The 26466-nt window shown below is 44.7% G+C and overlaps 1 protein-coding gene across 2 annotated transcripts in view; it reads right to left on the bottom strand.

Moving 5' to 3' along the window:
* Nucleotides 1-26466, bottom strand: part of SCP2 (sterol carrier protein 2) — a 134032-nt gene that overhangs the window by 23033 nt on the left and 84533 nt on the right. For both annotated transcript variants that reach the window (XM_030205581.1, XM_030205580.1), the window contains 6 exons: nt 24626-24689; nt 21949-22035; nt 16148-16298; nt 12860-13007; nt 12600-12707; nt 6707-6863 (listed from right to left, as the gene is read on the bottom strand). In XM_030205581.1, coding sequence (XP_030061441.1) covers nt 6707-6863; nt 12600-12707; nt 12860-13007; nt 16148-16298; nt 21949-22035; nt 24626-24689 — 715 coding nt within the window. The remainder of the gene's footprint in view (nt 1-6706; nt 6864-12599; nt 12708-12859; nt 13008-16147; nt 16299-21948; nt 22036-24625; nt 24690-26466) is intronic.

Below are 26466 nucleotides of genomic sequence, written 5' to 3'. Positions count from 1 at the left end.
CCCCCCCCCAGCAAACCCCCCCCCCCCCTCCCCTGAAGAGACCGAGTGCAACCACTATCCACTGCCCCAGCCCCATAGAGACTGGGCCAGTCACTCGCCCTGCTCCACCTTCCTGGAGTGCAGGTGCCGCTGAGCCAGCCTCCCATCCACTTGAAGGCTCCCCAGGGCCTACCTTTAACTTCCCTGGTGACCATGTGGCCTCTTTGGGGCAGGAGCTATCCCAATCACTCCTGCCCCCGCCAGTTCCGCCATCAAAATGGCTGCCGAGAGGACCTGCACACCCTGTCTGCGCCAAGTCTCTGCTTGGGGGGTGGGGGAAGTGTTTCAGCCAAAAATGTACTTGCATTTTCCACTGAAACCAGAACTCAGATCTGAGGCCAGTTTCAGTGCCAAAACCGAAACTTAGTCAGCCTCTAGCGCCTTGTGATCTTGGGCAAGTCACCTAACTCTCCACTGCCTCAGGCACATACAGACTAAAGTCTTCAGAACCAGGGAAATTACCTAGTGTATCTGAATGCAACTTGCCTCAAGTTACTACTGAACAAGGAATGAGCCAATTCCAAAACCCCTTTCCAACATTATTGTGAAATTTGGGTGGGTTATCACTTAGGGCAGCTTACCAAAGAAATGGAGATATCTGTATGGTGTGGGTGTCATGTACCCTCAAACTATTTTAAGAGTTATAAAGCAGTATCCTCAGCGTTGCATAGTTTGAAGCCACATTTTTACTAAGTTTCCAAAGAATAGCTTATTCTGGGGGTGTAATCCGTTGGGTTGGTCGTGAGCCCTTGGGCCCTGGCCGAGGCCAGCAGGGCGCCGACCCAGGCCAAGGGGAGACCGACCCACCACCGCACACCCCAGCTACACAATACCCCCTAAGCTACCCCTCCCCACAGTCCCTCAGGAAGAAGGGAAATAGGCATACAGGCGGGCCTCGCGGCCGAACCGGAACCCACGCACACAGAGCCACCCGTACGAGCCTCACAGCTGAACTGGAACCCAATCACACACAGGGAGGGGTGAAAGAACCCAGAGGGCCCCAAGATGCCAGACACGCGCTGAACACCAGCAATTGACTACATAGTTTTTACCTTTAGATTGTAAGCTCTCTTGAGCAGGGACTGTCCTTCCCCATGTTTAAACTTGTACAGCGCTGCGTAACCCTGGCAGCGCTATAGAAATGCTAAGTAGTAGTAGTAGTAGGGCAGAGGGGGGACACAAAGGACCAGATCGGGCCACGCCCACCCAGGGGACTAGCGGAGGACAGGAGAACTAGCACAGCAACCCCCCCCCCCCCACCAGGGTAGGAGCCCCAGGCAGAAGCCAGAGGAACCGGACACAAAAGGAAGGCAGAAAGCCTTTGCCTCAAACCCACTGTAGACAGAGGCACACAGAACACAAAGGGTTAAGCTTGTAGAGCCAGCAGAGAGAGAGTGCCATAAATCAACAAACAATCAGAGAGAACGCTTCCCCTCCCCCCCTCCCGAGAGGGAGCGGGGCCCATCCAACAAACACACTGGCAAAGGCAGGAATACAATACACACAGTACACAAAGGGTTAAACTCACTGAGCCAGCAGGCCGGGACACTGGGAAAAGAAATCCTTAAAACAAACAAAGGAGAAGGCTCTCACTCAGCCCAGCAATGCCCAGCCCCCACTAAACAAACCAGCAGCTGACCCTGATACAGAGCTACCCCACACACACACAGCAGCAGCTAACCCAGAGGGAAGGAAAAGAATACTCTAATACAACACAGATCCCTGTCAGAACCTAGAGCACGTTCTGAGAGAAAACTATCAGGCTTTCCTGTTACCACCAAGCAAAAGCAGAGAAACTCTTCAGCTGCAGGCTAAAGTACTATCCCCTGAGTCAGCACAACCCCTGGCAGCCAATCAGAAGAGACGTCCCCCCCTCCCCCTCAGCCAAACCGGCAGAATCATAACAGGGGGCGTGTGAACAAATTCTGAAAAAACTTCTTTCCTCTAAGGAGGAAGATGGAGGTGACATGTCATAAGGACACCAAAATACATGAAGTGGTTCAGAGGAAGATGATAAAAATAACACATGGCTTGTGCCAAAAGGCATACGTGGAGAGACAAAGACCTCAATAAGTAAACCCTCAAGGAAAAGAGGGGGGGCAGGGGGATATGTTTAAATTCTTAAAAAGTATTAATGTACTGATGTTATAAAATTTCCAATCATTAACTCCATTTGGAAACACAAACAAAATCAGATTATACTAAATTAACACAAGCCAAATTAAATGGGGAGGGGGGGCTCTAGCATTACCAGAATTTACGCCTGTATAACGCAGCCAGGGCTGAATTCTATTATCCATCTGGTTTTGTATTTGCACGAGTATGTTACGCTTCAATAAACAGTTAAAAAAAAAAAAAAAAAAGGTATCAATGTAGAAACTAGTCTTTGCCAAAAGATGGGAAAGTGGTAGAACTAGAGATCATGAGTTGCGGTTGCAGGGTAGGAGACTTAGGAACAATATGGGGAACTTTCACAGATTGTAAAGATGAAAATAGTGACTGAATTCAAGTATGCATGGTATAAACACAGAGGAACACTATATAGAAAAAGGGTGGAATCCAATTAAAGCAAAACTTAAATGACCTCATAGCTGGAGTGAGCTTTGACAGCAACTCCAGTAGTTGGGAAGTAGGACTGGTGCTGAGCAGACTTCTATAGTCTGTGCCCAAAATTGACAGGGAGAGATAAATTAAGTATACTAGTTTATAATCAAAGTAGAAAATGTGCAGCATGCCAGACTGAACTCTGGTCACCTTGTTGGGAAGACTGGAAGGGGTGTGCATGTCTTTATCTACCGACATTTACAGTTACTACAATAAGCCTCAAATTCATCTGGAATTTTAATGGAAGAGAGATCAGGAAAGGTGGGGGTGGTTTCTCCACAGGGCTTGCCCCACAGCTCCTGACGCTTAAGGTCATGGACTTTTACACCCCCCCCCCCCCATGTGGCCTTTATATTAATACTAGCCGTTAAGCCCGTTAAAACGGGAGAGATTTCCAGCTACCCTCCTTGCTGCTGCTCCCGCCCCCTTCCGTGCCAGGCCCCCTGCACATACCTGACAGCACCTCTCACCTCAGTGTGAAAGTGCAGCAGGCAGGCAGGAGGGGGGCGGGAGTGGCAGCGGCGATGGGGGGGGGGAGGGTGGTGCGCGTGATGTTCGTTTCCAGGCGGCAGCGTCCGACAGTGACTCCGACTCCCTCTCTGTTCCGCCCTCTGACATCATCACGTATTGACACGAGGGCGGGACAGAGAGGGAAGTCTCTACTGTGCATTTGCAGGTGAGTCGGTCACTTGCCGTATATATGTTTGATATGGAAATCATTTTATTACCACTTATCTAAACAGTATTATGTTTAAAAATTAGTCAGGCAGATCTGGTGAATAAGCTCTGCCTCTGTACAAAAACCTCCACCATAAAATCGCCTAGCATTGCAGAAAAACTTCAATGTGAGAGTCAGGGCCACTGTTGGATAAAATGGGTAGTGTCAGGATATCTGGAGGGGGGGGGGGGGGGGATCCTCCAATGATGTACCCAGTCTGGCTGCTCAGGCACTCAGAGCAATATGAAAAAATTAAATGACGTTAGATTCTCCTGACTCTTTCCCTCAGTCCCAGTCAGACCAGCCCCCCCCCCCCCCTTCACAGCTACCTGCTATCATCCTGTCCCCAGTCCCTCTGAGCTGGTCTTCCCTCTGTTTATTCATGCCACTGACCTTTCCCAGAGTCTTGCTGCAACCGCTACCTCTGGGACAGTTCTGTATTTTTTTCCAGCATCATGTGGCTGTCTGTGAGCTTGATCCGAGCACAGTCCAAACTTCACTGTTCACAAACTCTCAAACAGCATGAGATGCTGTATAACTCATACTCCCCACAGCCTGGAGTAAAACAGAGCAGTTATTTGGGTGGCAGTGCCAGCACAAAAAAGAAATCTGGACAAGGTGGGGTGGGGAGTATACTACTGAGAGAAGAGAGTTAGGGAGCCAAACAGGGGCTGTTACTGGCCTCCAGGCCTTGCAATGAAGAACATTAACCTGCAAAATAGTAACATAGTAGATGACGGCAGAAAAAGACCTGCACGGTCCATCTAGTCTGCCCACGATAAACTCATATGTGTATACCTTACCTTGATTTGTACCTGTCTTTTTCAGGGCACAGACCGTATAAGTCTGTCCAGCAGTATTTCCCACCTCCCAACCACCAGTCCCGCCTCCCATCACCGGCTCCGGCACAGACCCCGTATAATTCTGCCCTCCCCCATCCTAGCCTCTCAACCACCAACCCCTCTTCCCCCCGCCACCCAATTTCAGCTAAGCTTCTGTGGATCCATTCCTTCTGCACAGGATTCCTTTATGCCTGTCCCACACATGTTTGAATTCCATTACCGTTTTCATCTCCACCACCTCCCGCGGGAGGGCATTCCAAGCGTTCACCACCCTCTCCGTGAAGAAATACTTCCTGACATCTTTCCTGAGTCTGCCCCCCTTCAATCTCATTTCATGTCCTCTCGTTCTACCGCCTTCCCATCTCCAGAAAAGATTCGTTTGCGGATTAATACCTTTCAAATATTTGAACGTCTGTATCATATCACCCCTGTTCCTCCTTTCCTCCAGAGTATACATGTTCAGGTCAGCAAGTCTCTCTTCATACGTCTTGGAACGCAACTACCATACCATCCTCGTAGCTTTTCTTTGCACCGCTTTTTTTTTTTTTTTGCATGCTCTTAAATGGGATGTTATTTATTTATTTTTATTTGTTATATTTGTATCCCACATTTTCCCACCTATTTGCAGGCTCAATGTGGCTTACATGGTACAGTAATGGCTTTTGCCAGTTCCGATACGAATAGGTACAAGGTGTTATTGTGATAGAATAAGGTTACATGTATGGCTGATGTATTTGGGAACTTAGGGAGGAAGAGGGAGGTTGGGGTGTGTCCATTACGATCTTTGGTTTTGTTGTGTTGCAGGTTCTCTGGCTTTTATGTTGGGTCGGTGGGATATGCCTTCTTGAACAGGTTTGTTTTTAGTTCTTTCCAGAAGTTTAGATGGTCGTATGTTGTTTTTACTATTTTTGGCAGGGCGTTCCATAGTTGTGCGCTTAAATAGGAAAAGCTGGATGCATACGTAGATTTGTATTTGAGTCCTTTGCTGCTTGGGTAATCAGGGTAATTCTAACACCAAGCCCTTAAGATATATGCAAAAATTACCACTGTCTAAGAATGAAGGCAATGTGGTGTGCTAGGTATGTCTCTTTTTTCCCCCTAACGCAGCTGCGGTGGTGATACTGCGAAACGCTGGCCATCAGCAGAGGATGAATACAGTAGGCTTGCACAGTATCGCTGAAAAACATTTAAGTTTGTTCTTTAATCACAGTTCTGAAAAGAAAAATTGATAGAGTTTCATAAAAATATGAAATACAGGTTTTTATGCCCGTGGTTGAATACAGCATGAGCACTGTCACTGGCTTTGAAACTTCTGAGACCTTTTCCTTCTGTTTTCATATGTATATTTAAAATAGTTATATCAGAAGTTAGTGAGGTGGCACTATTCTGCAATTTGCTGAAAACTTCTCTTCTCGCTGAAGACTGGTTTAAAGAAAACACAGTGAAATCCAAGTCAACCCATATCTGCCATACTGTTAGTGCTTCTGATTCAGTTACAAATCAGTGAGTAGAGAGATGTGGTAGCCTTGCTGGTTCACTTTTAAAGGGGAGTGGGGCTACAAAGGTAGGGAAAAAATTGAAAGGGAGGGACTTAAGATATGGGAAGTGAGGAACTTGGGACACAGAACAGGGTAGACTCTGTGGGTGCTTGAGCACCCCCAACATTGAGAAAAATCATTGTGTGTGTCCAGGGAGGGGTTATTTTCATTGGGCTTAGCACCCCCAATAATTTTGAAAAGTTGGCTCCTATGGGTAGGAGGATAAAAAAAATGATGTAAAGAAGGACAGGGGGGAGAGAGAGAGAGAGAGGAGAAAGTAGTGCAGACGTGCCATAGCTGAAGTGGACTGACCCTGGAATGCTGCTCCCAGCATTTTTGTGAAGAGGGAGGGGGCAGCTAATGGCTTTTACCAGTGCTCTTCAAGCCAAATCTTTTGCCATAAAAACAATAGGTAAGGCCTTGCCCCTCCTTCTCTCAGCTCTTGAGCTTTGGTTGGGAGAACGGAGAATAAAGGGGTGAGAACAGTCTCAGCCACAGGTTTCACGTTTTTGTGCTGGCCCCCTAAAGGAAATTTGTAAACGCCTAGTTTATAAAGTGTAGGGCTTTAGGCAGGTGAACGCCCTCCAATGCCTCAATCCAATTAATCCCCAGCAAAGTTACATTTTTGATGACTCTCTCCAGCACTTAATTTCTGATAACCCATTATAGCCATCTGATAATCTGCAAACGTGTCTGAAAACTGCTAGAGTTGAAAGCCCTGAGTGTGAAGCAACCGACAGCATGGCTCTTCTAAAGTCAACGGACGGGGAATGAATTTGCTAGGCCAGAAAGGGAAGGACAAAAACATGAGATCTCAGCACCTTAAAGTCTGGGTAAATGCAAAATTCGAGTGTCATAGTACTTGGGGCGAGATCATGAAAAGTTTGAAATAACGTGAGAGCAGAAAGCAACGAAACGAATCAGCAGCCGTGAAGGGGGGGGGGGGGGGGGGAGGAAACTCTCACCTGTTCAGTGCTTCAGGGAAGCCCATCCTGTATATTGTGACCACAGCAGCACCGCCGATCCCGATGTTATGCTGCAGCGCGATCCGGGCTCCGGGGACCTGCCTCTTGCCAGCCTCACCCCTCAGCTGCCAGCAGAGCTCTGCGCACTGAGCCAGACCTAAGAAATCAAAGACAGAGCGCGTTGAGTACAGAAGCAGACCGGAGAAATCAAACAAAGCACAACAAGTATAGAAGTAAGGTTAGATTGAGAACAGGAGACGCCGGTACGCGCTTTGGGCCATCTATTATATGGGTTGAAGCCAGTAGGTGGAGCTTGCCGGCAGTAGGCGGAGCTTGCCGCCACACTGGTTCACCCAAAACAATCGCCAAATAATATTAGAAATAACGGACTGCCCTATGTATGGTCCATCTCTAAAAAGTCTAAAGCTGTTCTAGTTGGATAGGCAGTGCCTTAAACGGTGGCGATCAAAAGGCTTTGGGTTTTTGTTTTTTTTTTTAACTTGACAGGTTTTTAATTTATTTGAAAGGTTCCCATACAAAGATCATGAAATAAAATTGAGTATCACTAAAACTGCTTCAAACATTATTGTAGCTGGTGCAAACAGCACTAATAACGGTTGTATTTTGTGCTCTTTTTTTCTACACTGTTCTAGACAATACAGTAATACATGGCCAAATTTCAGTGAGGATATGCTGTTTACTGGTGGGTTCATCTTAACTGTTGCTGTAATCTGCCTTGGGAAGCCTGGTGTTATAAAGATTGGAAGTAAAATTAAACTCTCCTTTTATTTGGAGCACATGGAATCACATCTTCACCTCCTCTCTTTTGTACAAATGGATTATTCTGTTTTGAACATGTTTCACAAGTCAAAATGCCTGATCTCTGCGACACAACAATATTAAAATATGTAATGGACATAACTCAATTCCTCCGCTGCACGCTTCCCTAAATGTGACTTTGCCACATGAACTATCCTCCCACAATATCACTCTATTTGTTTTCACCGGAGCCGTCAAACACCTTCCGGTACTATGTAAGCCACATTGAGCCTACAAATATGCGGGAAAATGTGGGATACAAATGCAACAAGTAAATAAAAATAAATAATAAAAAAACATTTTCTTGCATACAAATCTCTCATTTGTTTAAACATAGCCAAATGGGCTATAAGCCCCTAATGCAGTCCATTGGTTTTCTTATATTTTGTCCTTGTGATGAAGAACTCAGTAATATCCCAAACTTTATGTTTTAATCATCTTTATTCAAAGCACATCATGTTGGTTGATAAGCTTCATACAGAACAAGAAAAAAAAAAAACAGTGAACTATCCAATATGGCACAATAAAAACTTGCACAGAGAACATACCCCAAGAACCCTTCCCCTCCTGTACTCCTCTCCCTTCCTGTAAGCCCACCTGACTGTTTCCACTCACCAAGATAACGGATGTACAGATCAGTAGGACCCAAGCAGTACAAAACAAGTCAAACACAGTTTATACCAAACTGTTTAGGTTTTGCCTTTGGGTCTAACAAACAAAACCATGTGAACATATGGTTTAAATTAAATTTAAACAATCTATGTTTAAGGCATATGCCCTAAATATGTAATACTTTGTAGCAATAATGAAAGAGTAATGGAATATTCACATAGCAGGCAGATTTAATTTCCACTGAAAATAACTAACTTTGTATGAATATAAATGTCATTCAGCTCCAACCCAGCTGTTCCACTGCTGCTTTCCCTTAGCCATCATTATTCCTGGGACTCATCTATATACAAACACACAGCCAGGAGACAAAGATTACCACCCCCCCCCCCCCCCCCCCACACACACACACACACACACACCACCACCACCACCACCACAAAAATGCCTTTTACAATCAGACTTGAAGAATTAAATATACCACCACAGAACTGGGAAATGTTGGCTCATTTAGACTGACTCTGGACTTGTGCATGAAGGTAGCTGTACCCTGATTATTCAATATCTATCTTTTAAATAGTAGTAATAAATATTAAGCACATTTTATAATATAGCACTACATCCCAAAAAACAAAAGGGCAAGTTACCACAAACCAATCTTTATCTTTTGTTCGAAGCACAGGAAAAAAAAAAGATTTTAAATGCTCCCAGGTTTCAACCTAATTCACGTTTATTGTGGGATATAAATATCATAAGTAAAGAGATAAAAACTCAATGCTGAGCACCTGATTCTCATAACAAATCTGTTTTAGTGGTCCTTTACCAGGAGGAAAAAACTCTCTCTGAATGAATATAACATGTGCTAGGGTGTCCCTATAACCAGCCCCTCCAAATAACACACTGATTATGATTTATAACAAATTACTACGGGCGGTTAGCTTGACGGAGTTTAAAAAGGGGTTAGATAGATTCCTAAAGGACAAGTCCATAGACCGCTATTAAATGGACTTGGAAAAATTCCGCATTTTTAGGTATAACTTGTCTGGAATGTTTTTACGTTTGGGGAGCGTGCCAGGTGCCCTTGACCTGGATTGGCCACTGTCGGTGACAGGATGCTGGGCTAGATGGACCTTTGGTCTTTCCCAGTATGGCACTACTTATGTACTTATGTACCTATGAAAAGTAGTTCTGTTATTATACTTCCTCTGTGCACATCCATATGCTGCACAAGCTGGCATGTTTGAAAATATAAGTGAGATTAAATAAAAATGCTACCAACAATAAAGAACGACAATGTGGATGCAGCAGCTCATAGGTTTGTTTGCTTTGTTTTGAGTGTACCTGGAAAGACAGCTGCAAGGGGAAGGGGAAACAGTCTAACCTAATTGGCTTCAACTTTTTGACATCATGCCGTCTCCTGTTCTCAAACTTCCTTGCGCTATACTTCGGCCTCTAATCTTAACCCCCCCCCCCCCCAATCCCTTAAGTATAAAACCCATTTCATAGCAGTCCATCTCTTATATATTCCATGCCTTTTTGAACTGTAGCACCATTTTTATCACTACCACCTTCTCCAGGAAGGCATTCCAGACATCTACCATTCTTGCCATGAAAAAAAAAGTGGTTTTATGATGATATTCCTGTCTATCCTCTTGCAGCTTTGTAATCACATCCCCTAGTTCTACAGCTTCCTTCCTTTTGGAAAAAGGATTCTTATGCATTAATGCTTTTAAAGTATTTAAACATCCTATTATATCTTCCATATCCCTCCTCTCCTGTAGGGTATACGGTTAGATCCTCCAGTATTTTCTTTTACATCATCAGTGCAGAGTCTGCACAATTTTTGCTTTCCTCTGAACTCTATATCAAGGATATATTAAGCTGGCGGCAGTCTCCAATGCTCACTAACAAAAGGTGAATTGGACGATCGGGCATTCCCTGGTAGGCTAGTGATGCCAGTCATGTGGTTGGTGGACTTACTGTCCCAGTTTGGCTGGGGTGATGTGCTGCCGATGCCACAGCAGCACGTGTTTAAGTATTCTCCAATGCTTCTACATGTGCACCACACTGTCATCGGAGGGGAGTAGCAGCCCAATGGTTTGTGCAGTGGGCTGAGAACCTGGGGAACTGAGCACAATTCTCACAGCAGCTCATTGTGACCCTGGGCAAGTCACTTAACCCTCCACTGCCCCAGATACAAAAGACAGATTTGTGAGTCCACTAGGGACAAAAAAACCCTGCACATAGTATATATAAACCGCTTTGGTTGAACCCACAGAAAGCCAGCATATCAAATCCATGACCCTTTACTCCCCCTATGCCATGCCTCCACCACCCCAGGCACTTGGGGTAGATATTCAGCTAGCAGCATTCGACATTTTGCTGACTGCCGCTGGCTTTATTCTCAGATATTCAATACCAGGCCATATCCAGGCATACAGAGTCAGAAAAAAAAAAAAACAGACAGATAAGTGCAATATTCAGTAATTAAATGGCTACAGTGAACTTCAGAAAGATTATGTAAGTTATCCTAGCTGTTTAAGTGCTAAATATCGGCACTTAACCAGCTAAGTGTTGACTCCGCCTTGTGAATGCCCATAAAATAGCCAGTTCCAGCTTAGGTATTAACTGGCCATTTTCACCAGCACTATCAGATTAAATGCCACTGAATATTCCCGGTTACCCCAGACAAGTGATTTAAAATCACTCTGATTATCTACCGCTTGGTTTTTAAGTTAGCCTAATAGGTAGTTGCAAAACAGATGAGGTGCGCAAGATCCCATGGCTAGAAAAATGGTTCAGCCATCAGCCTGTGCATGTGTTGGCATTCTCTCCAGTGACCACCAAGCACCGCCATGGAGCACAAGTACGTCCCTTTTTTGTTCTGATGGCCTGATGCACAAAACTTACTGTGCTGTTAACGTTTGCTTGAGATTTGCTGTAGCCAGTCTAAAGCAAACATTTAGCAAGTAATGCACATTTGCACAATTGGTTTTCAGTGGTTCTAACGTGTGACGTTAGCCACCCTGAACCACAAGCAAACGTATTACAATGAGCTCAGTATTCTAATGAACATTCCGGGCAATGCACAGCTCCAGAGTGCCTAAGCTTTAATGAGCTAATTTTAAAGATGTTCTGGAGCTGTCGAAGAGGAGGGAAACATGCAGCTGCAAAGGCAGCTTGCTTTTGCTCCCTACCTACCTCTCCCCTCCCACCTCCCCCCCCCCCAAAAAAAAAAAATCTTTTAAAGATTCCTTGGTGATAAGGTGGACCCACACACCCCTGCTGGACCCTCCCCAGCAAAGATCTACCTCATAGTCTAGTGACCACCCCTCCCTGTACCGTAAGAAGAGTTGGAGGCAGGAGCTAAACCTCCTCCCTCTGGGTTTGCCCGGAATAAAGTGGTGATGCCCAGCCCCTGCCCAGTGCATAGTGGGGCTAAGCACTGGGCAGGAGCTAGGTGCGGCCATTTTGTTCCGGGCAGGCCCAGTGGCAGGAGCTGTTGCTCCTGCCCACCTGTCTCCAACTTTTTAAGGTACGGGACGGGGAGGGGAGGGTCACTAGACCACCAGGTAGATCTTTGCTGGAGAGGGTGAGGTTGAGTCCATTGGACCACCATGGTGATTTTACTTGGTGTGTGGGGTCCACCGGACTACAAGGGAATGGGAAAGAGAAAGGTAATGGGACTTGATATGCCACCTTTCTGTGGTTTTTGCAACCACATTCAAAGCGGTTTACATAGTATATACAGGTACTTGCCCAGAATCACAAGATACAGTGGGAATCGAACCCAGTTCCCCAGGATCAAAGTCCGCTGCACTAACCACTAGGCTACTCCTCTACTCCTCGGGAGGGGGGGGGGTCAGGAGACTGTCCACAACTCAGATTAAATTCCAGTTCAGTTCTCTTCAATGTGAAAACTGAGTAAAGAAAAAGTACCTGCATCTGCTTTCTCTGCAGGTACATTTTGCCATGAGAATATGCAGGTAATAGAAACCTATGTATAGCAATCCCTGCCCCAGATCCACCCCTCTCACACCACCACCAAATGCCTGTACTCAATATGCATAAAAGTTACTTGTGGAAAGGGCTTTGGAAGCTGTCCTTGTAACAACTCATAGGTGGGAGCAGGATAAGGAGAGGGATTTTACACTGCAAGATGAAAAATAGTGGGGACAGAGATCAGGGTTACATCAGGCTGAAAACCAGGTAGCCGTGTTTTAAATGCTTCGCCTGCCATTGTCTAAGGTACGCCTTACACCATAAGCTTTCTGAGGCATGGAAGTAGTTGCTGGACCTTAACATAACAAAAAAATAGCTTGCTTCGAGCTACCATTGAACGAGCATGAGCTAAATTTAAATAAATCCTCTACCTTTCTGCTCCACAGAGATGTTACTGCTACCTTCTGAAGACAGTCCTGACCCAGAACCCCAAGAATCCCCCAGGTCCAAATCAGAATTTTACCTGTAGCACCTAATGGATGTCCCTTTGAAATTAACCCACCACTGGGGTTTATGACCCACTTCCCTCCATACGTGTTGTCTCCTCTATCAACCAGTTCCCCAGCCTTCCCTGTAAAACATAAGACAGTAATAAAACTCACCTTGGGCAACTGTTGAAAAATGCAGTAAAAAAAAAAATCTGTTAAACAGAAGGAAAAGGAAGATGAAAAAGGAAGAAAGCTGTAGGGCTAAGTCTTATTTAAATAAATCAATTACTCTTACCCACTGCACAGAGACCCAGGGCTTCATATGTGATGAGCTCATTAGCTGAGAAACAGTCATGAAGTTCAATCACATCCACATCTTCTGGCTTCAGTTCCGTCTTTTCATAGCACCTTCTCGCAGCCTCTCGGCTCATATCATAACCCACCTAAAGAAACTATAGTAACCGAGATCCTCACCTGCACAGCATCAGCAACAGCACCTTAAGCACAACTCACCCCCGGAGGCTCTAGAATAAGTGACTGACCCACACACAGCTCTAACAAGCTATGCAAATATTTGGTATTCCTGGCTGTCCCCTGCTAGTTCTTGAGGTTTGTGTCTGGTGTTCTGAGGGCTCTAGTACAGCATTTGAAGTCTGTGGAGTGATGAAAGAATTAAATAAATGAGAATTACCCTTCAGGCCATAAGTCTAATCACTAGGCCATTGGTTCCCAAACCTGGGCTTGGAGGCACCCCAGCCAGTCAGGTTTTCAGTATATCCACAATGAATATTCATGAGATATTTGCATACACTTGAGGCAGGGGTGCCTCCAGGACCAGGTTTGGGGACCACTGCACTAGGCATTTTGGGAGGAGAGATACAAAGGGCAAATTAGTTCTTACCTGCTAATTTTCTTTCAGAGTACCTCCAGAGTAATCCTGATTTGTGCTGTCCTGCCAGTGGAGACAGTGAACTACTAAGCTGTGATGCCATCGCTTAAGAACCCTCTGCAACCCCCTGGCCAGTCAGTATTAATCATAAAAAAGCAGTAGAGCAAAAGCAATTAAAAGCAAAACTGCACCAGGAACAAACTGCTCAGAGAACAAAGAATATAGCCCTCCAGACTAAAGAGGAAACAGGAACAACAAGCCATTCAAAATCTTTACACTTCAGGAGATAGAAAACAAAAACTTAAGCTAAGAACCACGGGTGGGTTCTGGATTGGTCTGGAGGACACAAAGAAAGCAAGTTAGCAATAAGAACTAATTTATCCTTCCTTATCGTCCCATCAGACCAGTCTAGACACTTGGGATGTACCAATGCAGTATTTACCAAAGGTGGGACACAAATCCCTGTCATTAATAGTTTGGCCTCAAGGGCAAAGGAATGCATAAATTTCCAGGTTGCTGCTTTGCAAATTTCATGAGGAACTAAGGAGTGCTTCACCCAAGAAACAGACTGATCCCTTGTAGAATGAGCTTTCAAAACTTCTGGAATTGGAAAACCACAGAGAATGAATTTAAAAATTTCTAATCCACCTACAACTAAACGGGGTACATAAAAACATAGCTTTAGAGAGGCCCACACATTCACATATGCAGTCGGTCTAAGCCAGCAGAGGAGGAAGTGACCCACATTAACTGCCGGCTGCACGTGGCCAGAGGAACGAGTACTTTTCATACAGTGGTCATTTGGCACCAAGAAAAAAAGGAAACCATTAGCTCCCTTCACAGTCTGCTTTTTCCTGCCGCCACAGAAGCCAACTTTTCAAAACAGGGGGTGCTAAGCCCAATGAAAATAACCTCTCCCTGGACCAGTGACGATCCTAGGTCGGCTGCCACCCGGGGCGGATCGCCGATGCGCACCCCCCCCCCCCCCCGGGGGCATTCTTGGCTGCTGGGAGCAACTGCGCGGCTCTCGGCTCCGCTGGCTCCTTGCTCCCTCTGCCCTGGAACAGGAAGTAACCTGGTTCTGGGGCAGAAGGAGCAGGGAACCAGCGGAGCCAACAGGCACATGGCTGCTCTCTGCACCCCTCCAGCGGCGTACACCCGGGGTGAACTCCCCCCACCGCCCCGCCCTTGGTATGCAGCTGCCCTGGACACATACAAGAAATTTGCTTAATGGTGCTCCTGTGCCTGCCGCCATAGTAGTGGACCTCCATACCTCACAAAAAGGGCTTTCATCCTGCAGCACTACCATAGTAAAAATACACCAGCAACCCTGCACAGAGGCTAGGGTAAACCAAAGCAGTCAAAAGTCTTTCTGCATCAGCTCTTTTATCCAGGTAAACCACAGCAGGTAAAAAAAAAAAAAAAAAGAGCACTAACAGTCAAACTGTCTTGAGAAGCAATTAAATTTTCAGCACTCAAGGTTTTCACTGCAAGGTAAAGGTTTAAGGCACAAAAAAAAAACCTAACCCCCTTAACAAAAGGGGGGAGGAACCTGGGACCATTTCAGGAACATTTGTTAACCACATCCTAATTTTCTTATTGATTTATTTAAAGTAACAAATTGTTATTATCCATTATTACTTAACTTCCTGGATTCTTCCAACCTCTATTAGTCTGTCACCCGCACTGAGCTGAATGGGTAACTTGTAGATTATAAGAATTGAGATGTATTGCATTGTACCAAATCAGAGGTTGCATGGAAAGCCTACCATTTACTGGAGACTGGGAAATTCTGAATGGCCAGGGGGCTGCACAGGGTTCTTACGTGACACTGCATGTTAGTAGTTTAGTCTCCAATATAATGAGTTTGATTCCCACTTCAGGCACAGGCAGATCCTTGTGACTCTGGGCAAGTCACTTAACCCTCCATTGCCCCATGTAAGCCGCATTGAGCCTGCCATGAGTGGGAAAGCGCGGGGTACAAATGTAACAAAATATAAACACAAACCCAAGCGTCTGGACTGGTCTGGTGGGACAATAAGGAAAGGATCCAGAATCAGGAAGTGGTGGAGACGAACACAGTATCTGAATTCAAGACAGCTTGGGACAAATACATAGGATCTGTAGGGTGTGATATGGAGAGTAAATGGCCTGGATAGGCCATATGGTCTTTATCTGCCTACGTTTTTCTGTTTCCAGGTAAGGGAGGAACAATTGACACCTCATTGCCCCTCTGATACACTCCTTCATTTAACCCTAGAGGCAGAGTTTGCCTTCTTAATTTGGAGGGCTGCAAGAAATCACATTGGTGGTGGGGTGAGAACAGCCAAATCAGCATTTGAGGGGTATTGCCCCCAATCTCCCTCCCAAACTATGCCTGCAATTATTGCTGTTTCTTCCAACCTTAGCCACCAGTGCTTCTACCTGCCATTGGTCAGTGCCTGTGATCACAAAGTTGACTATGTCTTGCCCAATTTCCTAGGAGGAAACACCATCAAACATTTGTGTGTGTAATAAATAATGTGCAAATTCTATATCTAAGGAAACATGGCATGAAAGATTCTCATTTCTCCTTACTACTCAAAGAAGAGAGGCACCATCAGTTTAGATATGATGGGATTTCTCTATAACTAAGACCTTCTTACTGTCTTCTTGGAAAGAATGAAGGGAGAAACAAAACGCATCAGTACAAACCATTTTTATACAACTGTTTTCCTCAAATGAGCTGGGAAAATCCGTGACCAGCTCCTGCGCCAATATTTCAACAGCTTTGTGCTCCAACTTGTGGCTTCTGACAAATTCTTCACTAGCCAGGATCGCTGCTGCTGCGCCATCTGAAGTCGGGCTGTTGGAAGCCAAAAAGACTAGCTGATATTAAAGCTACAGAGACCACAGGGGGATGGGCATGGAGGAGGAGAAGGAGGAGGCCCAACCAAATCTACTGCCGTCAAAGAAAAAAAACTTCTTCCACAACCATTACTCACATTCAGAGCACTTTTGTTCCCTGATTTAGGAAACAAGTGTCAAAACATTAAGCACAACACAAGTCTGTATACATGTAACGTACAGATGCCAAGTTATCCAGTTCTAGGCAGGAGACTTTAGGCCAGCCCTGATTTCTTTTTAACTTGCATCACAAAGCAGTGTGGGATTTGTAGTGTCTGATCCTGCCCATTGAAATCAGTGCTGTAAATCCCATAATGCACCAGGATGGGGTGGTCAGAAATCCAAAATAGAGAGCTGCACGGCTTCCGTCCCCGCGGGAATCCCGCAGGACCCGCGGGATTCCCGCAGGGACGGAGGCAGTTCCTGCGGGGTTCCCGCAGGGATGGAACCAGTTCTGCGGGGTTCCCGCGGGGCCGGAGGCAGTTCCTGCGGGGTTCCCGCGGGGATGGAACCAGTTCTGTGGGCTTCCCGTGGAAGTGTAAGCTGCACCTGCACCAGCCTCTCATCTACCGAATACCAATTTATTTGAGTGCTGTCTCCTCCTCCTCCTCTTCTTCCTTGCTTTAACAGCATAAATGTTGAAAGTCTTCCATTAAGGAGGTGGTAGAGTCACAAATGATGACGGAATTCAAAAAGGCGTGCTAACCTTAAATGGCTGCATGTGTGTGGATATGTCAAGTGACACTTAGATGGCGACTCTGGCTGTGATGAACTAGAGCTGATACCTGGCAGACTTGTATGGTCTGTGTCTCATACATGGCAATCTGGTGTAGGATGGGCTGGAAAGGGCTTAGACAGCAACTTCAGTGGCTGGAACATGAGGACAGTTCTGGACAGATTTTTATGGTCTGTGTCCTCCAAATGAGAAGATGAATAGGCTGGAGTGGGCTTCGATGGCAACTCCAGCAGTTGGAACATAAGGATGGGGCCAGATAGACTTCTGTGGTTTTTGTTCCAGAAACACGAAAGAAAGACCATAATCAAGTATATAATATCACACTCATTGATTTAATGATGAATTGATCATGAGTGTGACTATTGGGCAGAGTGGATGGACCGTTCAGGTCTATTTGCTGTCACTTACTATGTTACTATTAATCCTCTTTGCTCCCAGGCTGGTGCACAGACCTCAACTCTGACACAGGCACGAGAATCAGATGTCACCTGACCTACTGGCGCGTGCATGTGGCGACCTCTCAGCACACACTGCCAGTGAATCAGAGACAAATCTTACATGTGCGCACCAGAGTGTTCCAAGTTCCAACTTCCGTTCCTTCCTTGCCTACAGTGCTGTGGCTCAAATCCAGAGAGAGACTGAGGGAGCTGACTGGAACTTTCTTTTATGTACTATTAAATTTTTACGGGGATGGGTGGGGATGGGTTAAATTCCAGTGGGGATGGGTGGGGACGGGTAAGATTCCAGCAGGGACGGGCGGGGATGGGTAAGATTTCTGTCCCCGTGTAACTCTCTAATCCAAAATCTCCAGCTTGGAACTGGGTTAACTTGGAGGCTCTGATGTAGGGCCCAATATTCAGCTGGTAGCAATCACCATTTTGCTGACCACCACCAGCATTATGACCAGAAATTCAAAGCTCAATGTATTCATTTTTTTCTGACCTTATATGAGGGTACCTCTTAAAGGTGAGTAGGACAGTACAGAAAAAAAAAAAAAAATCACTAATTGGATGGGCCAAAGTACAAGAAATATACGGTAAGTCACAGGACAATCAGGTTTAACCCTTTAGTGTCCAGTGTTCCCATATGGCTTATTACAGGAACATTGGACACTTAAAGGGTTAAAGCAATTTAATCTGAGACACACGACAGGCATGTGAAGAGGCATAGTGATGCGAAAAAGTTTTGCTCCCTCCTGATTTCCCTTACTGCATAAAAGTCACACTGAATGGTTTATGAACTTTATAACAAAATGTAACATTAGACAAAGGGAACCTGAACAAACACAACCGATTTTTTTTTTAATTACTACTTGATTTATACAAGGAACAAAGTTATCCAATACCCATATCACCCATGTAACAAGTCCCCCCCTAAACTTAACTGGCTGTACCACCTTTAGCAGCAATAAAATCACAACCAAATGTTATCCCTAAAATTTGATATCAGTCTTTCACATCGCTGTTGAGGAATCTTACCCCAGGGCTCAAAGGATCTAGATGGCAGACTTGGAACAACTGGAATTTGTACTCATTTTATGCACATTTATAAATTACACATTCATAATGTGCTCAAGATCAGCACAGCAAGTTATTCAAAAAAGTAGCAGGAAGATGCAGATAGGAAACAACTGCTCTCTCCTTCGCCCACCCACCTACAGCTTATCTGGCAATGGAGATAGACTTTAGGCTGTGATCGGCGGGGCAACGGGAGAGAAACCCAAGCCAAAGATGAAGCTACTCTCTTCCCTTGCCCACCTGCCCCAAACAGCTGCAGTTTTAACCCCTCCCCAGTTAGTGCCATCCACTCCCAGCAACGCACAGTCATTCTTTATCACCTATACAACCACCCCCAGCAACGGCCTTGGCTCACATCCCCATCCACAGCGGTAGCCTCTTAATCTCTCTTCTACCCCCCCCCCCCCCCCCAAACAGTAGGTTCTCTCAATTCCCCCCCTTCAAAAACAAAAATTATCCTACCAACAGGGCTGCTGAAGAATTATCTCCTCAGCAAACAATGCTCTAAAGGCCTGCTTCTGTGGTTACGCACTGAATACACTCCAGGGAATTATGTGCCGAAAACATCCAAACAATGTACCACAATAACAGAAATTATCAAACAGAAGAGTATTTGCAGCATTCTGGAAATACATGCAGGTACTTCAACATTTGGCTCCGTTGGTCCTAGTTTCCCAGTCCAGCATCCTCCTGTCGGCCATATGAACAGTGATTTTCAGCAGCACAAAGAGAAAAACCCTGTTACTGGCAACCATAACATGATTTACCTTTCAAACCTTTTTGTCAAATGGTCACCAGGCTTTAGATCTGATGCTCTTTAGTTTACTGTAGAGTTACACAACACATTCGGACTAGGTATTCTGTATTAGCTATATCCAATAATTACAGAAGTGGGCCCAGTGGCGTAGCCACAGGTGGGCTGGGGTGGGCCAGGGCCCACCCACATAGGGCTCAGGCCCACCCAACAGTAATACACATTTAGCAGTAGCTGGTGGGGATCCCAATCTCTGCTAGCTGAAGACTTCCCCCTGATGGTAATGAAAACGCTGCTCTCCACGATACCAGCACCTGCACATTCTCAGTTTTCAGCGCCTGCCTGCTGCAGACTGTCAAGGTGGAGAGAAGCATTTTTCCACCAGCTATTTTTTTGGTGGGGTGGAGAACACTTGGTGCCCACCCACTTTTTGCCAAGGCCCACCCAAAATCTACAGTCTGGCTACACCCCTGAGTGGGCCGAGAACCAGGGAAACCAGGGTTCAAATCCTGCTGCTACTGCTTGAGAGCTTAGGTAAGTCACTTAACTCTTCATTACCTCCAGTACAAACTTAGACTAAGCCTCCAGGCTCAGGAAAATACCTGTTCTACCTGAACGTAACTCACCTCCAGCTACTATGAGAGGTATGATGAGCTAAATACAAATTAAAAATCCAGTACCACGCATATTGTGAAGTAATACAATAGCCTACAAAAGTCACTTAGGACCTATAGAGCAACTCTAGCATACCATAATAGCATTAACTTCCAGGAATCACACAAGAGCCTATCTAGGAAAATGCAGCACCGTAAACATTGCAGTGGGCACTAAACAAGCTAGATTAATACAGATTGATCCTACATAGAAATTCAGTGCTTTAACAAAATAACTGGCCTTTCAGACACACAGACCCTCACCAAATACACTAACCCCCCTGTTTACAAAGCCATGCTAGCAGCTGCCAGTGCCCTAATGCTCACACAGCCCATTCACTTTGAATTGTCGCGCAGCTTTGTAAACAGGGTGGTAAATATGTAACTATAACCTACAAATAGAAATATGCAGACAAAAATTAATCTGAACCCCTAAGAAGCCAGACTCTGCATACATTGAAACAGAAGTAATACAAAATGACGTGTGACCCCCCCCCCCCACCTCATACTGTGCAAAACCACCACCAAAGACAGAAGCAAATGTAAAAAATGGACATAAACAAGTCACTACATTAGAAATTAACAGATACAAAAATATAAAAACACACAGAAAGTGTGTGATATGTTTTTATTGGACTTATTTCTTAACCTTTAGCGTAGACTAACATGGCTACCTCACTACTTTATCCTGAATTAAAAATAAAATTCTTTTCTACCTTTGTCTGGCCATTTAGTTTTTCTAACCATGTTGGTCCTAGTCTCTGGTTTATGCTCTGTTGTCTTAACTCTTGCCAGGGTTTTCTTTTCTCTCCAGACTTCACTTCCTCCACTACATTCATCTGACACTCATCTTTCTCTTTCAGCTTTTTTATTTTTTATGCCTTTCTAACCATTTATACTTCATTCATTCTTAGTATCCAAGCTTAAAGCATCCTTTTTCACTGAATTACCTACAGCTTTCCATATCTTCCCCCTTTCTCCCCCCCCCCAACCATCACACCCCGTCTGTCTCTCTCCCCCCCCGCATCAATCACCCCATCTATCTCTTTCTCTCACACCCCACGTTCACCATCACCCCGTCTCTTTCTCCCCCCCTGCATCCACCATTCCCCCATCGTCTCTCCACTCTCCCGTATGTCCCACCCTCCATCCATATCTCACCTCTCCCCCGTCTCTCTCCCCTCCCCCCGCATCCACCCCCTCCCCGTCTCTCCCTCTTTTCCTGCGCATCCACCATCACCCTGTCTCCTTCCACCATCACTTCATCTGTCTTTCTCTCCCTGTATCCACCATCAACCCACTCTCTTTACCTCTCATCACCCCATCCATCTCTCTCCCTCCAGCATCTACCATCACTCGATATCACCTCCCTTTCTAGCATCACCTGTCCATCTCTCATCCCCCGCATCTGCAGTTACCCCATCTTTCTCCCCCCCCCCCCCCCCCCATATCCACCATCACCTTTAAAGGCCGGCTGAACTAGAACTAATGTCAGCACCTCATCCTACTGAAAAAATATGTTAGAAATAAAAAAAAAAAAAAAAGAAATTGTCAGTATACAGTCCTCATAATTTACCTGTTTTCCAGCAACAGGTCCTTCAACTGAAAATCTTTAGCAAGTCCTTTCTGCCCTCAGAAAAAGCAATAATTCTGTGCACAGGCTCAAAGCTGGCACTGGGAAAGGTCAGTAAGCTAAGCCTAAAGTTACTGTAGGAACAGCATTAGCCTTTAAGCTTGGAATAATTGATTACTTGAGCAGTAACGTTTTGTGCCCATAAGGGCAGATTCATTGTTTAATCTTTTTTAGATGACGAAGACTCTTGTGAGTAACGCAGGTGCCGGTGGTCAATTACCTAATAAGGTGGAGACCCCAAGCTGTAGAACCTGACAGTGCAAGCTCAAGAAGAACAGCTACAAGGAACTGATATGCAAGTAGGGCATTTCCTTACCAGCACTGTAATAGGGTCAAGAAGTCATGAATCTTGTTTGCATTCTGAATCTGTTCCAGAGAATACTCCTCTTGGAACTGGGAATTCCTGGGGGGGGAAAAAAACAAACAGAACAAAACAGCATTTAAGAGCAAAATCTCAAATGAAGTCAAGGTAAAAAGTCAATTTTCAACTTGTGCACAATTTTTGTGAGCATTCTGCAAAACCCTTCATGTCATGGAAACCTTTGCCACCAAGCTAGCAGGAGAATATCTGCCCAAAAGGCAGGAAGCGGCGTAGAATATTTCTACAACCTTTTGCCATATTTAACAAATGCAGGTGGGATTTGCACATGCCGAAAAAGGGGACCCATTACCTCTTTCTTCCAAAAAGCCTCACAGAACTCCCCTCATCACCCCATCCATCTCTCTCCCTCCAGCATCCACCATCACTCGATATCACCCCCCCTTTCTAGCATCACCTGTCCATCTCTCATCCCCCGCATCTGCAATCTATCGTAATTAAGCCTTTAACAACTTTTTTCCCCAAAAAGGATCGGCTTTTGCCTTTTTTAGGTTGGGAAATGAGCTTTTTTCTAAAATTCAAGTCAATTTTTTGTGAAGTTTGAGCTATGTGATTAATTTTCGTTATCAAGGCAAGATTCATTTAGTGTAGCTTATTCCTGTACCAAAACTCACTAAGTCCTTGGTATTTTAATGACTGTTCAATACTCTTTATGCCAAACTCACTTAGTTCAAAAGCTGCTAACTACCTATCAGACAAAACTGACAAAAAAAACAGACTGAATGAGTTTTGGAAGTGAGCGCTCATCAATTATTTCTGCCATATCTATATTCAAACTGTCAAAACATAACTGGGTAATAGGGAGAGAAAGTCACATCCAGTCCTCAAGGGAGCAGAAACCAACCTGATTTTTGGATAGCTACCTGGTCAGAGTTGATACTCTAAAGCATTTATCCACTCACAGTGGCGTACCAAGGGGGGGGTGCGGAGGGGGCAGTCTGCCCTGGGTGCACGCCGCGCGCCTGTCAGCTCCGCTCATTCCCTGCTCCCTCTGCCCCGGAACAGGTTACTTCCTGTTCCGGGGCAGAGAGAGCAGGGAATGAGCGAAGCTTACAGGCGCGTGGCACCCCCCCAGCAGGTAAAAATGCACCCGGGGGGGGGGGGGGGGTGTCGCATCGGTGATCCGCCCCAGTTGTCAGCCACCCTAGGAACGCCACTGTCCACTCAACCTCAGGAGTTAACCATTGAGAGCCAATTTATAAAACTTTCATGCAAAATACACTGATTTACACTCAAAAAGAGGAGTGGCCTAGTGGTTAGGGTGGTGGACTCTGGTCCTGGGGAACTGAGTTCGATTCCCACTTCGGGCACAGCTCCTTGTGACTCTGGGCAAGTCACTTAACCCTCCATTGCCCCAGGTACAAATAAAGTACTTGTATATAATATGTAAGCCGCATGGAGCCTGCCATGAGTGGGAAAGCGTGGGGTACAAATGTAAATAAAAAAAAAAATGACCACTTATAAAATTAGGCCATGCCTAAAAGTATGCACAGTGCAAGCGGGCACACTTAGGGAAAGAGCAGGGATAAACCACATTGTATTTTATAAATAGGCTTGTATTTTATGCAAAATTTACGTCTGCCATCGAGCAGGTATAAATGTCTGCATCTTCAATGTGGACATGATTTCTGCAGATTTTGTACTAAAGAGAAATAGACAGACATATAGGTGCCTGTGCCCAATTCACCTAGGCACCCCGTTTTAAAATTCTTCTCAATGTGTGGCCAAAAGTTATACATATGGAAATGTCCAAACGAAAGCTTTCCATTTAAAATAAGGAGACAGAGTTGGTTTAAACTAGCTAGATAACGGCAATATTCGGCCACTCTCTGGTTAAAAGTTACCCAGTTAAGTTGGCAGCAGAAATTCAGATTTATTAGGTCTGCTGTATCTCAGAGATTCAGATATCTTTAAATGACTACATGCAGCCGCACTGATTTATCTAGATATCCTCTGGCTAAATAGTGACCCCATTGCGTCAAACATTTTGGTTGTTCTGAAAATCAGAAGTGCCTGAAGCCCCTGAAGGACCAGTCAATAGCACTCTAAGATGTATGATAATTTTCTGGAGAAGAATGGCACCCTCCCGTCCCTGAGGCATCAGTGTATAATGCCAAATAGAAAGAGGGGACATAATACGAAGCGTAGGACTTCCAATCTGTGGAAATACTCATGCAGTGCTAAAAGAACACTCATGATCCTCCCCCATTGCCACCCTATCTCAAAAAAAAAAAGCAGGCAAAGTGCCCAAAAGCTCCCTGTCAGGAACTTAAAGCAGGGAGTTTGGTCAACAACAGTGGAAAATGATCCCTGATTACCTATCACAAAAAGGATATTTAGATCTGGCAGAATTAGTGGTAGTGAATTAGACCAGTCTGATCAACCCTGTAAAACGCTACACATGAGTAGAGCACACTCACTGCAGGACTGAAGAGGGTCTGGCTTGGTTCTGTGTAGCAAACCCCCAAAACATAACCAAGGTGATAAGCCAAGCAGCGTCACTCAAAGCTTCATGCTTAGGTTGATGATCTCAGACCCATTATGAGACTTTTACTTGCATGTCTTGTTTGCTAGCGTGATAATTATCCCATCAAAAGTTTCACAGAGTACTTACGGGTTGTTTATTGAATGCTTGTGATTTTTCCAAGCAATTTTGGCAAAGTGTTCTGGCTTGGTACCTGTAAGTAGAGTAAAGCTGTTAAGACGTGTTGAATTTTCCAAAACTCTTTTATAGTCCATCTTAAAATTGGTTTTACTGTTACAGCTTACCATCCCTTCCCAAGAAAACACCAGGAATATAATCACGGTCTAAAGCTTAGTTCCTTAAGCATCAGAACTGACCAAATTAATGGGAAGGAAAGGCTCCTTGATTTGAACCTGTCTTCCAATTCAATGTGGAAAAGGACTTGGCATACCAGACCTGTGTTGGCATTGAAGGGTGGGAACAGAGAAGAGGTTTTGTTCAACACATTAAGAGGCACATCATGCCATATCTTGACATGCCTGGCATGCTGAATGAACACACTGCTGATTTTCCTGTTCAGCTCCAACTCAGAGTGCCAATGAAAACACAGCTATTGGCTTTAAAGAGAAATGAGCATCCTTCATATTTTCTTTCCTAGAGGATGGTGTGAGATTGCAGAATGGGCCTCTGTAGGTTAACAGATAATCGTCTAAACCTGGGAAGCACAGCTCACCTCCAAGACTTAGCCATGCTGGACTAAACAAGACCTCCTGTTCTTGAAACCAGGCATCAAAGAACAAGTTGAGGCTTTGAAATCTCCACTCAAGACTTGGTGCCGATTTTTTAGCACCTTGCTTCTGTGTGAGCATTCTTCAACAGATAAGAGAGATTATGTGGAAGGGCATTTTCGAAAGAAACGTCTAAATCGGAATTTGGATGTTTTACAAAGAAGTCCAAATCCCGAACAGGAAAGAAGTTCATTTTCGAAAAAGATGGACATCTATCTTTTGCGTTTAAAAATACTATGGACGTTCTGTGATTTGGACGTCTTTGTTTTTTGGCCATTCTCGGAAAAAAAATACCCAAGTGTAATGTCGTTGTACCCCACTCGTTCCTCAGTGTAAAGTGTCCCTGAGCACTTAAAATTTCTTTCAGTGCCCAAAATCACCTCACCAAGGACGGAGAGGCCGACAGTTCACTAACCACGCCTCAAAATCTCAAAGAAAATGAGGGGAAAAATAAGCTAATTTTGGATTTGTCCTGCTTTTGAAATAACCAAACGGAAAAAATGATTAACCAAAAACAACAAGATTTTAATTCAATTCAAATACTAAAGAATAAATTATTAATTAACAGACTTTAACCACTAACCTTAACATTTATATTCTAGTGCAAAAGAAATGTACTTTACAATTGTATAACTTTTTTTCTCTTTTTCAGAATTTCCCTCTCTGGTATCGATACCAAGATTCTTATCAGATAAGTATTAATTGTAAATTTTTCTTTCTGAATAATTTCTTTATTAACTCTCCCTTGTATCTCAACTTTAAAGAATTGATACTTTGTGTCCTTTTTCTCTTCCCTTTTCTCACAGGTCCTCGTAAGACAACCACCCCAGTGACCCAACTCAGGTAAGTAAGAATTATTTCTCTGTCCTGTCACTGTGTTGTCACTTAGCTGTGGTTTTTTTTTCTCTGATGCAGAATCCTTCACGGTCTTTCTTGCGTAGGAGCTCAGGTTTTCCAGGATTCTTTGCCACCGTCACCCTACACCTCACTCTTAATAAAAATAAATGGAAGAAAAACCCTATCTTCTTAACTAACCCCTTCCCACACTAAATGACTTAAATATATATAATTTATAACACTGGGCAACACTTAACTAAGAAAATTAAAATAACTATACCCTCACTAAACCCCCTAACCTTACTTATTTTTCCCTAAACTAATGAGCACAAACATATATACACCTCCTTACACCTTTCACCAGGA

This window comes from Microcaecilia unicolor, chromosome 6 (assembly GCF_901765095.1).
Source record: "Microcaecilia unicolor chromosome 6, aMicUni1.1, whole genome shotgun sequence".
Lineage (NCBI taxonomy): Eukaryota > Metazoa > Chordata > Amphibia > Gymnophiona > Siphonopidae > Microcaecilia > Microcaecilia unicolor.
This window is presented reverse-complemented; position numbering and strand designations above follow the sequence as displayed.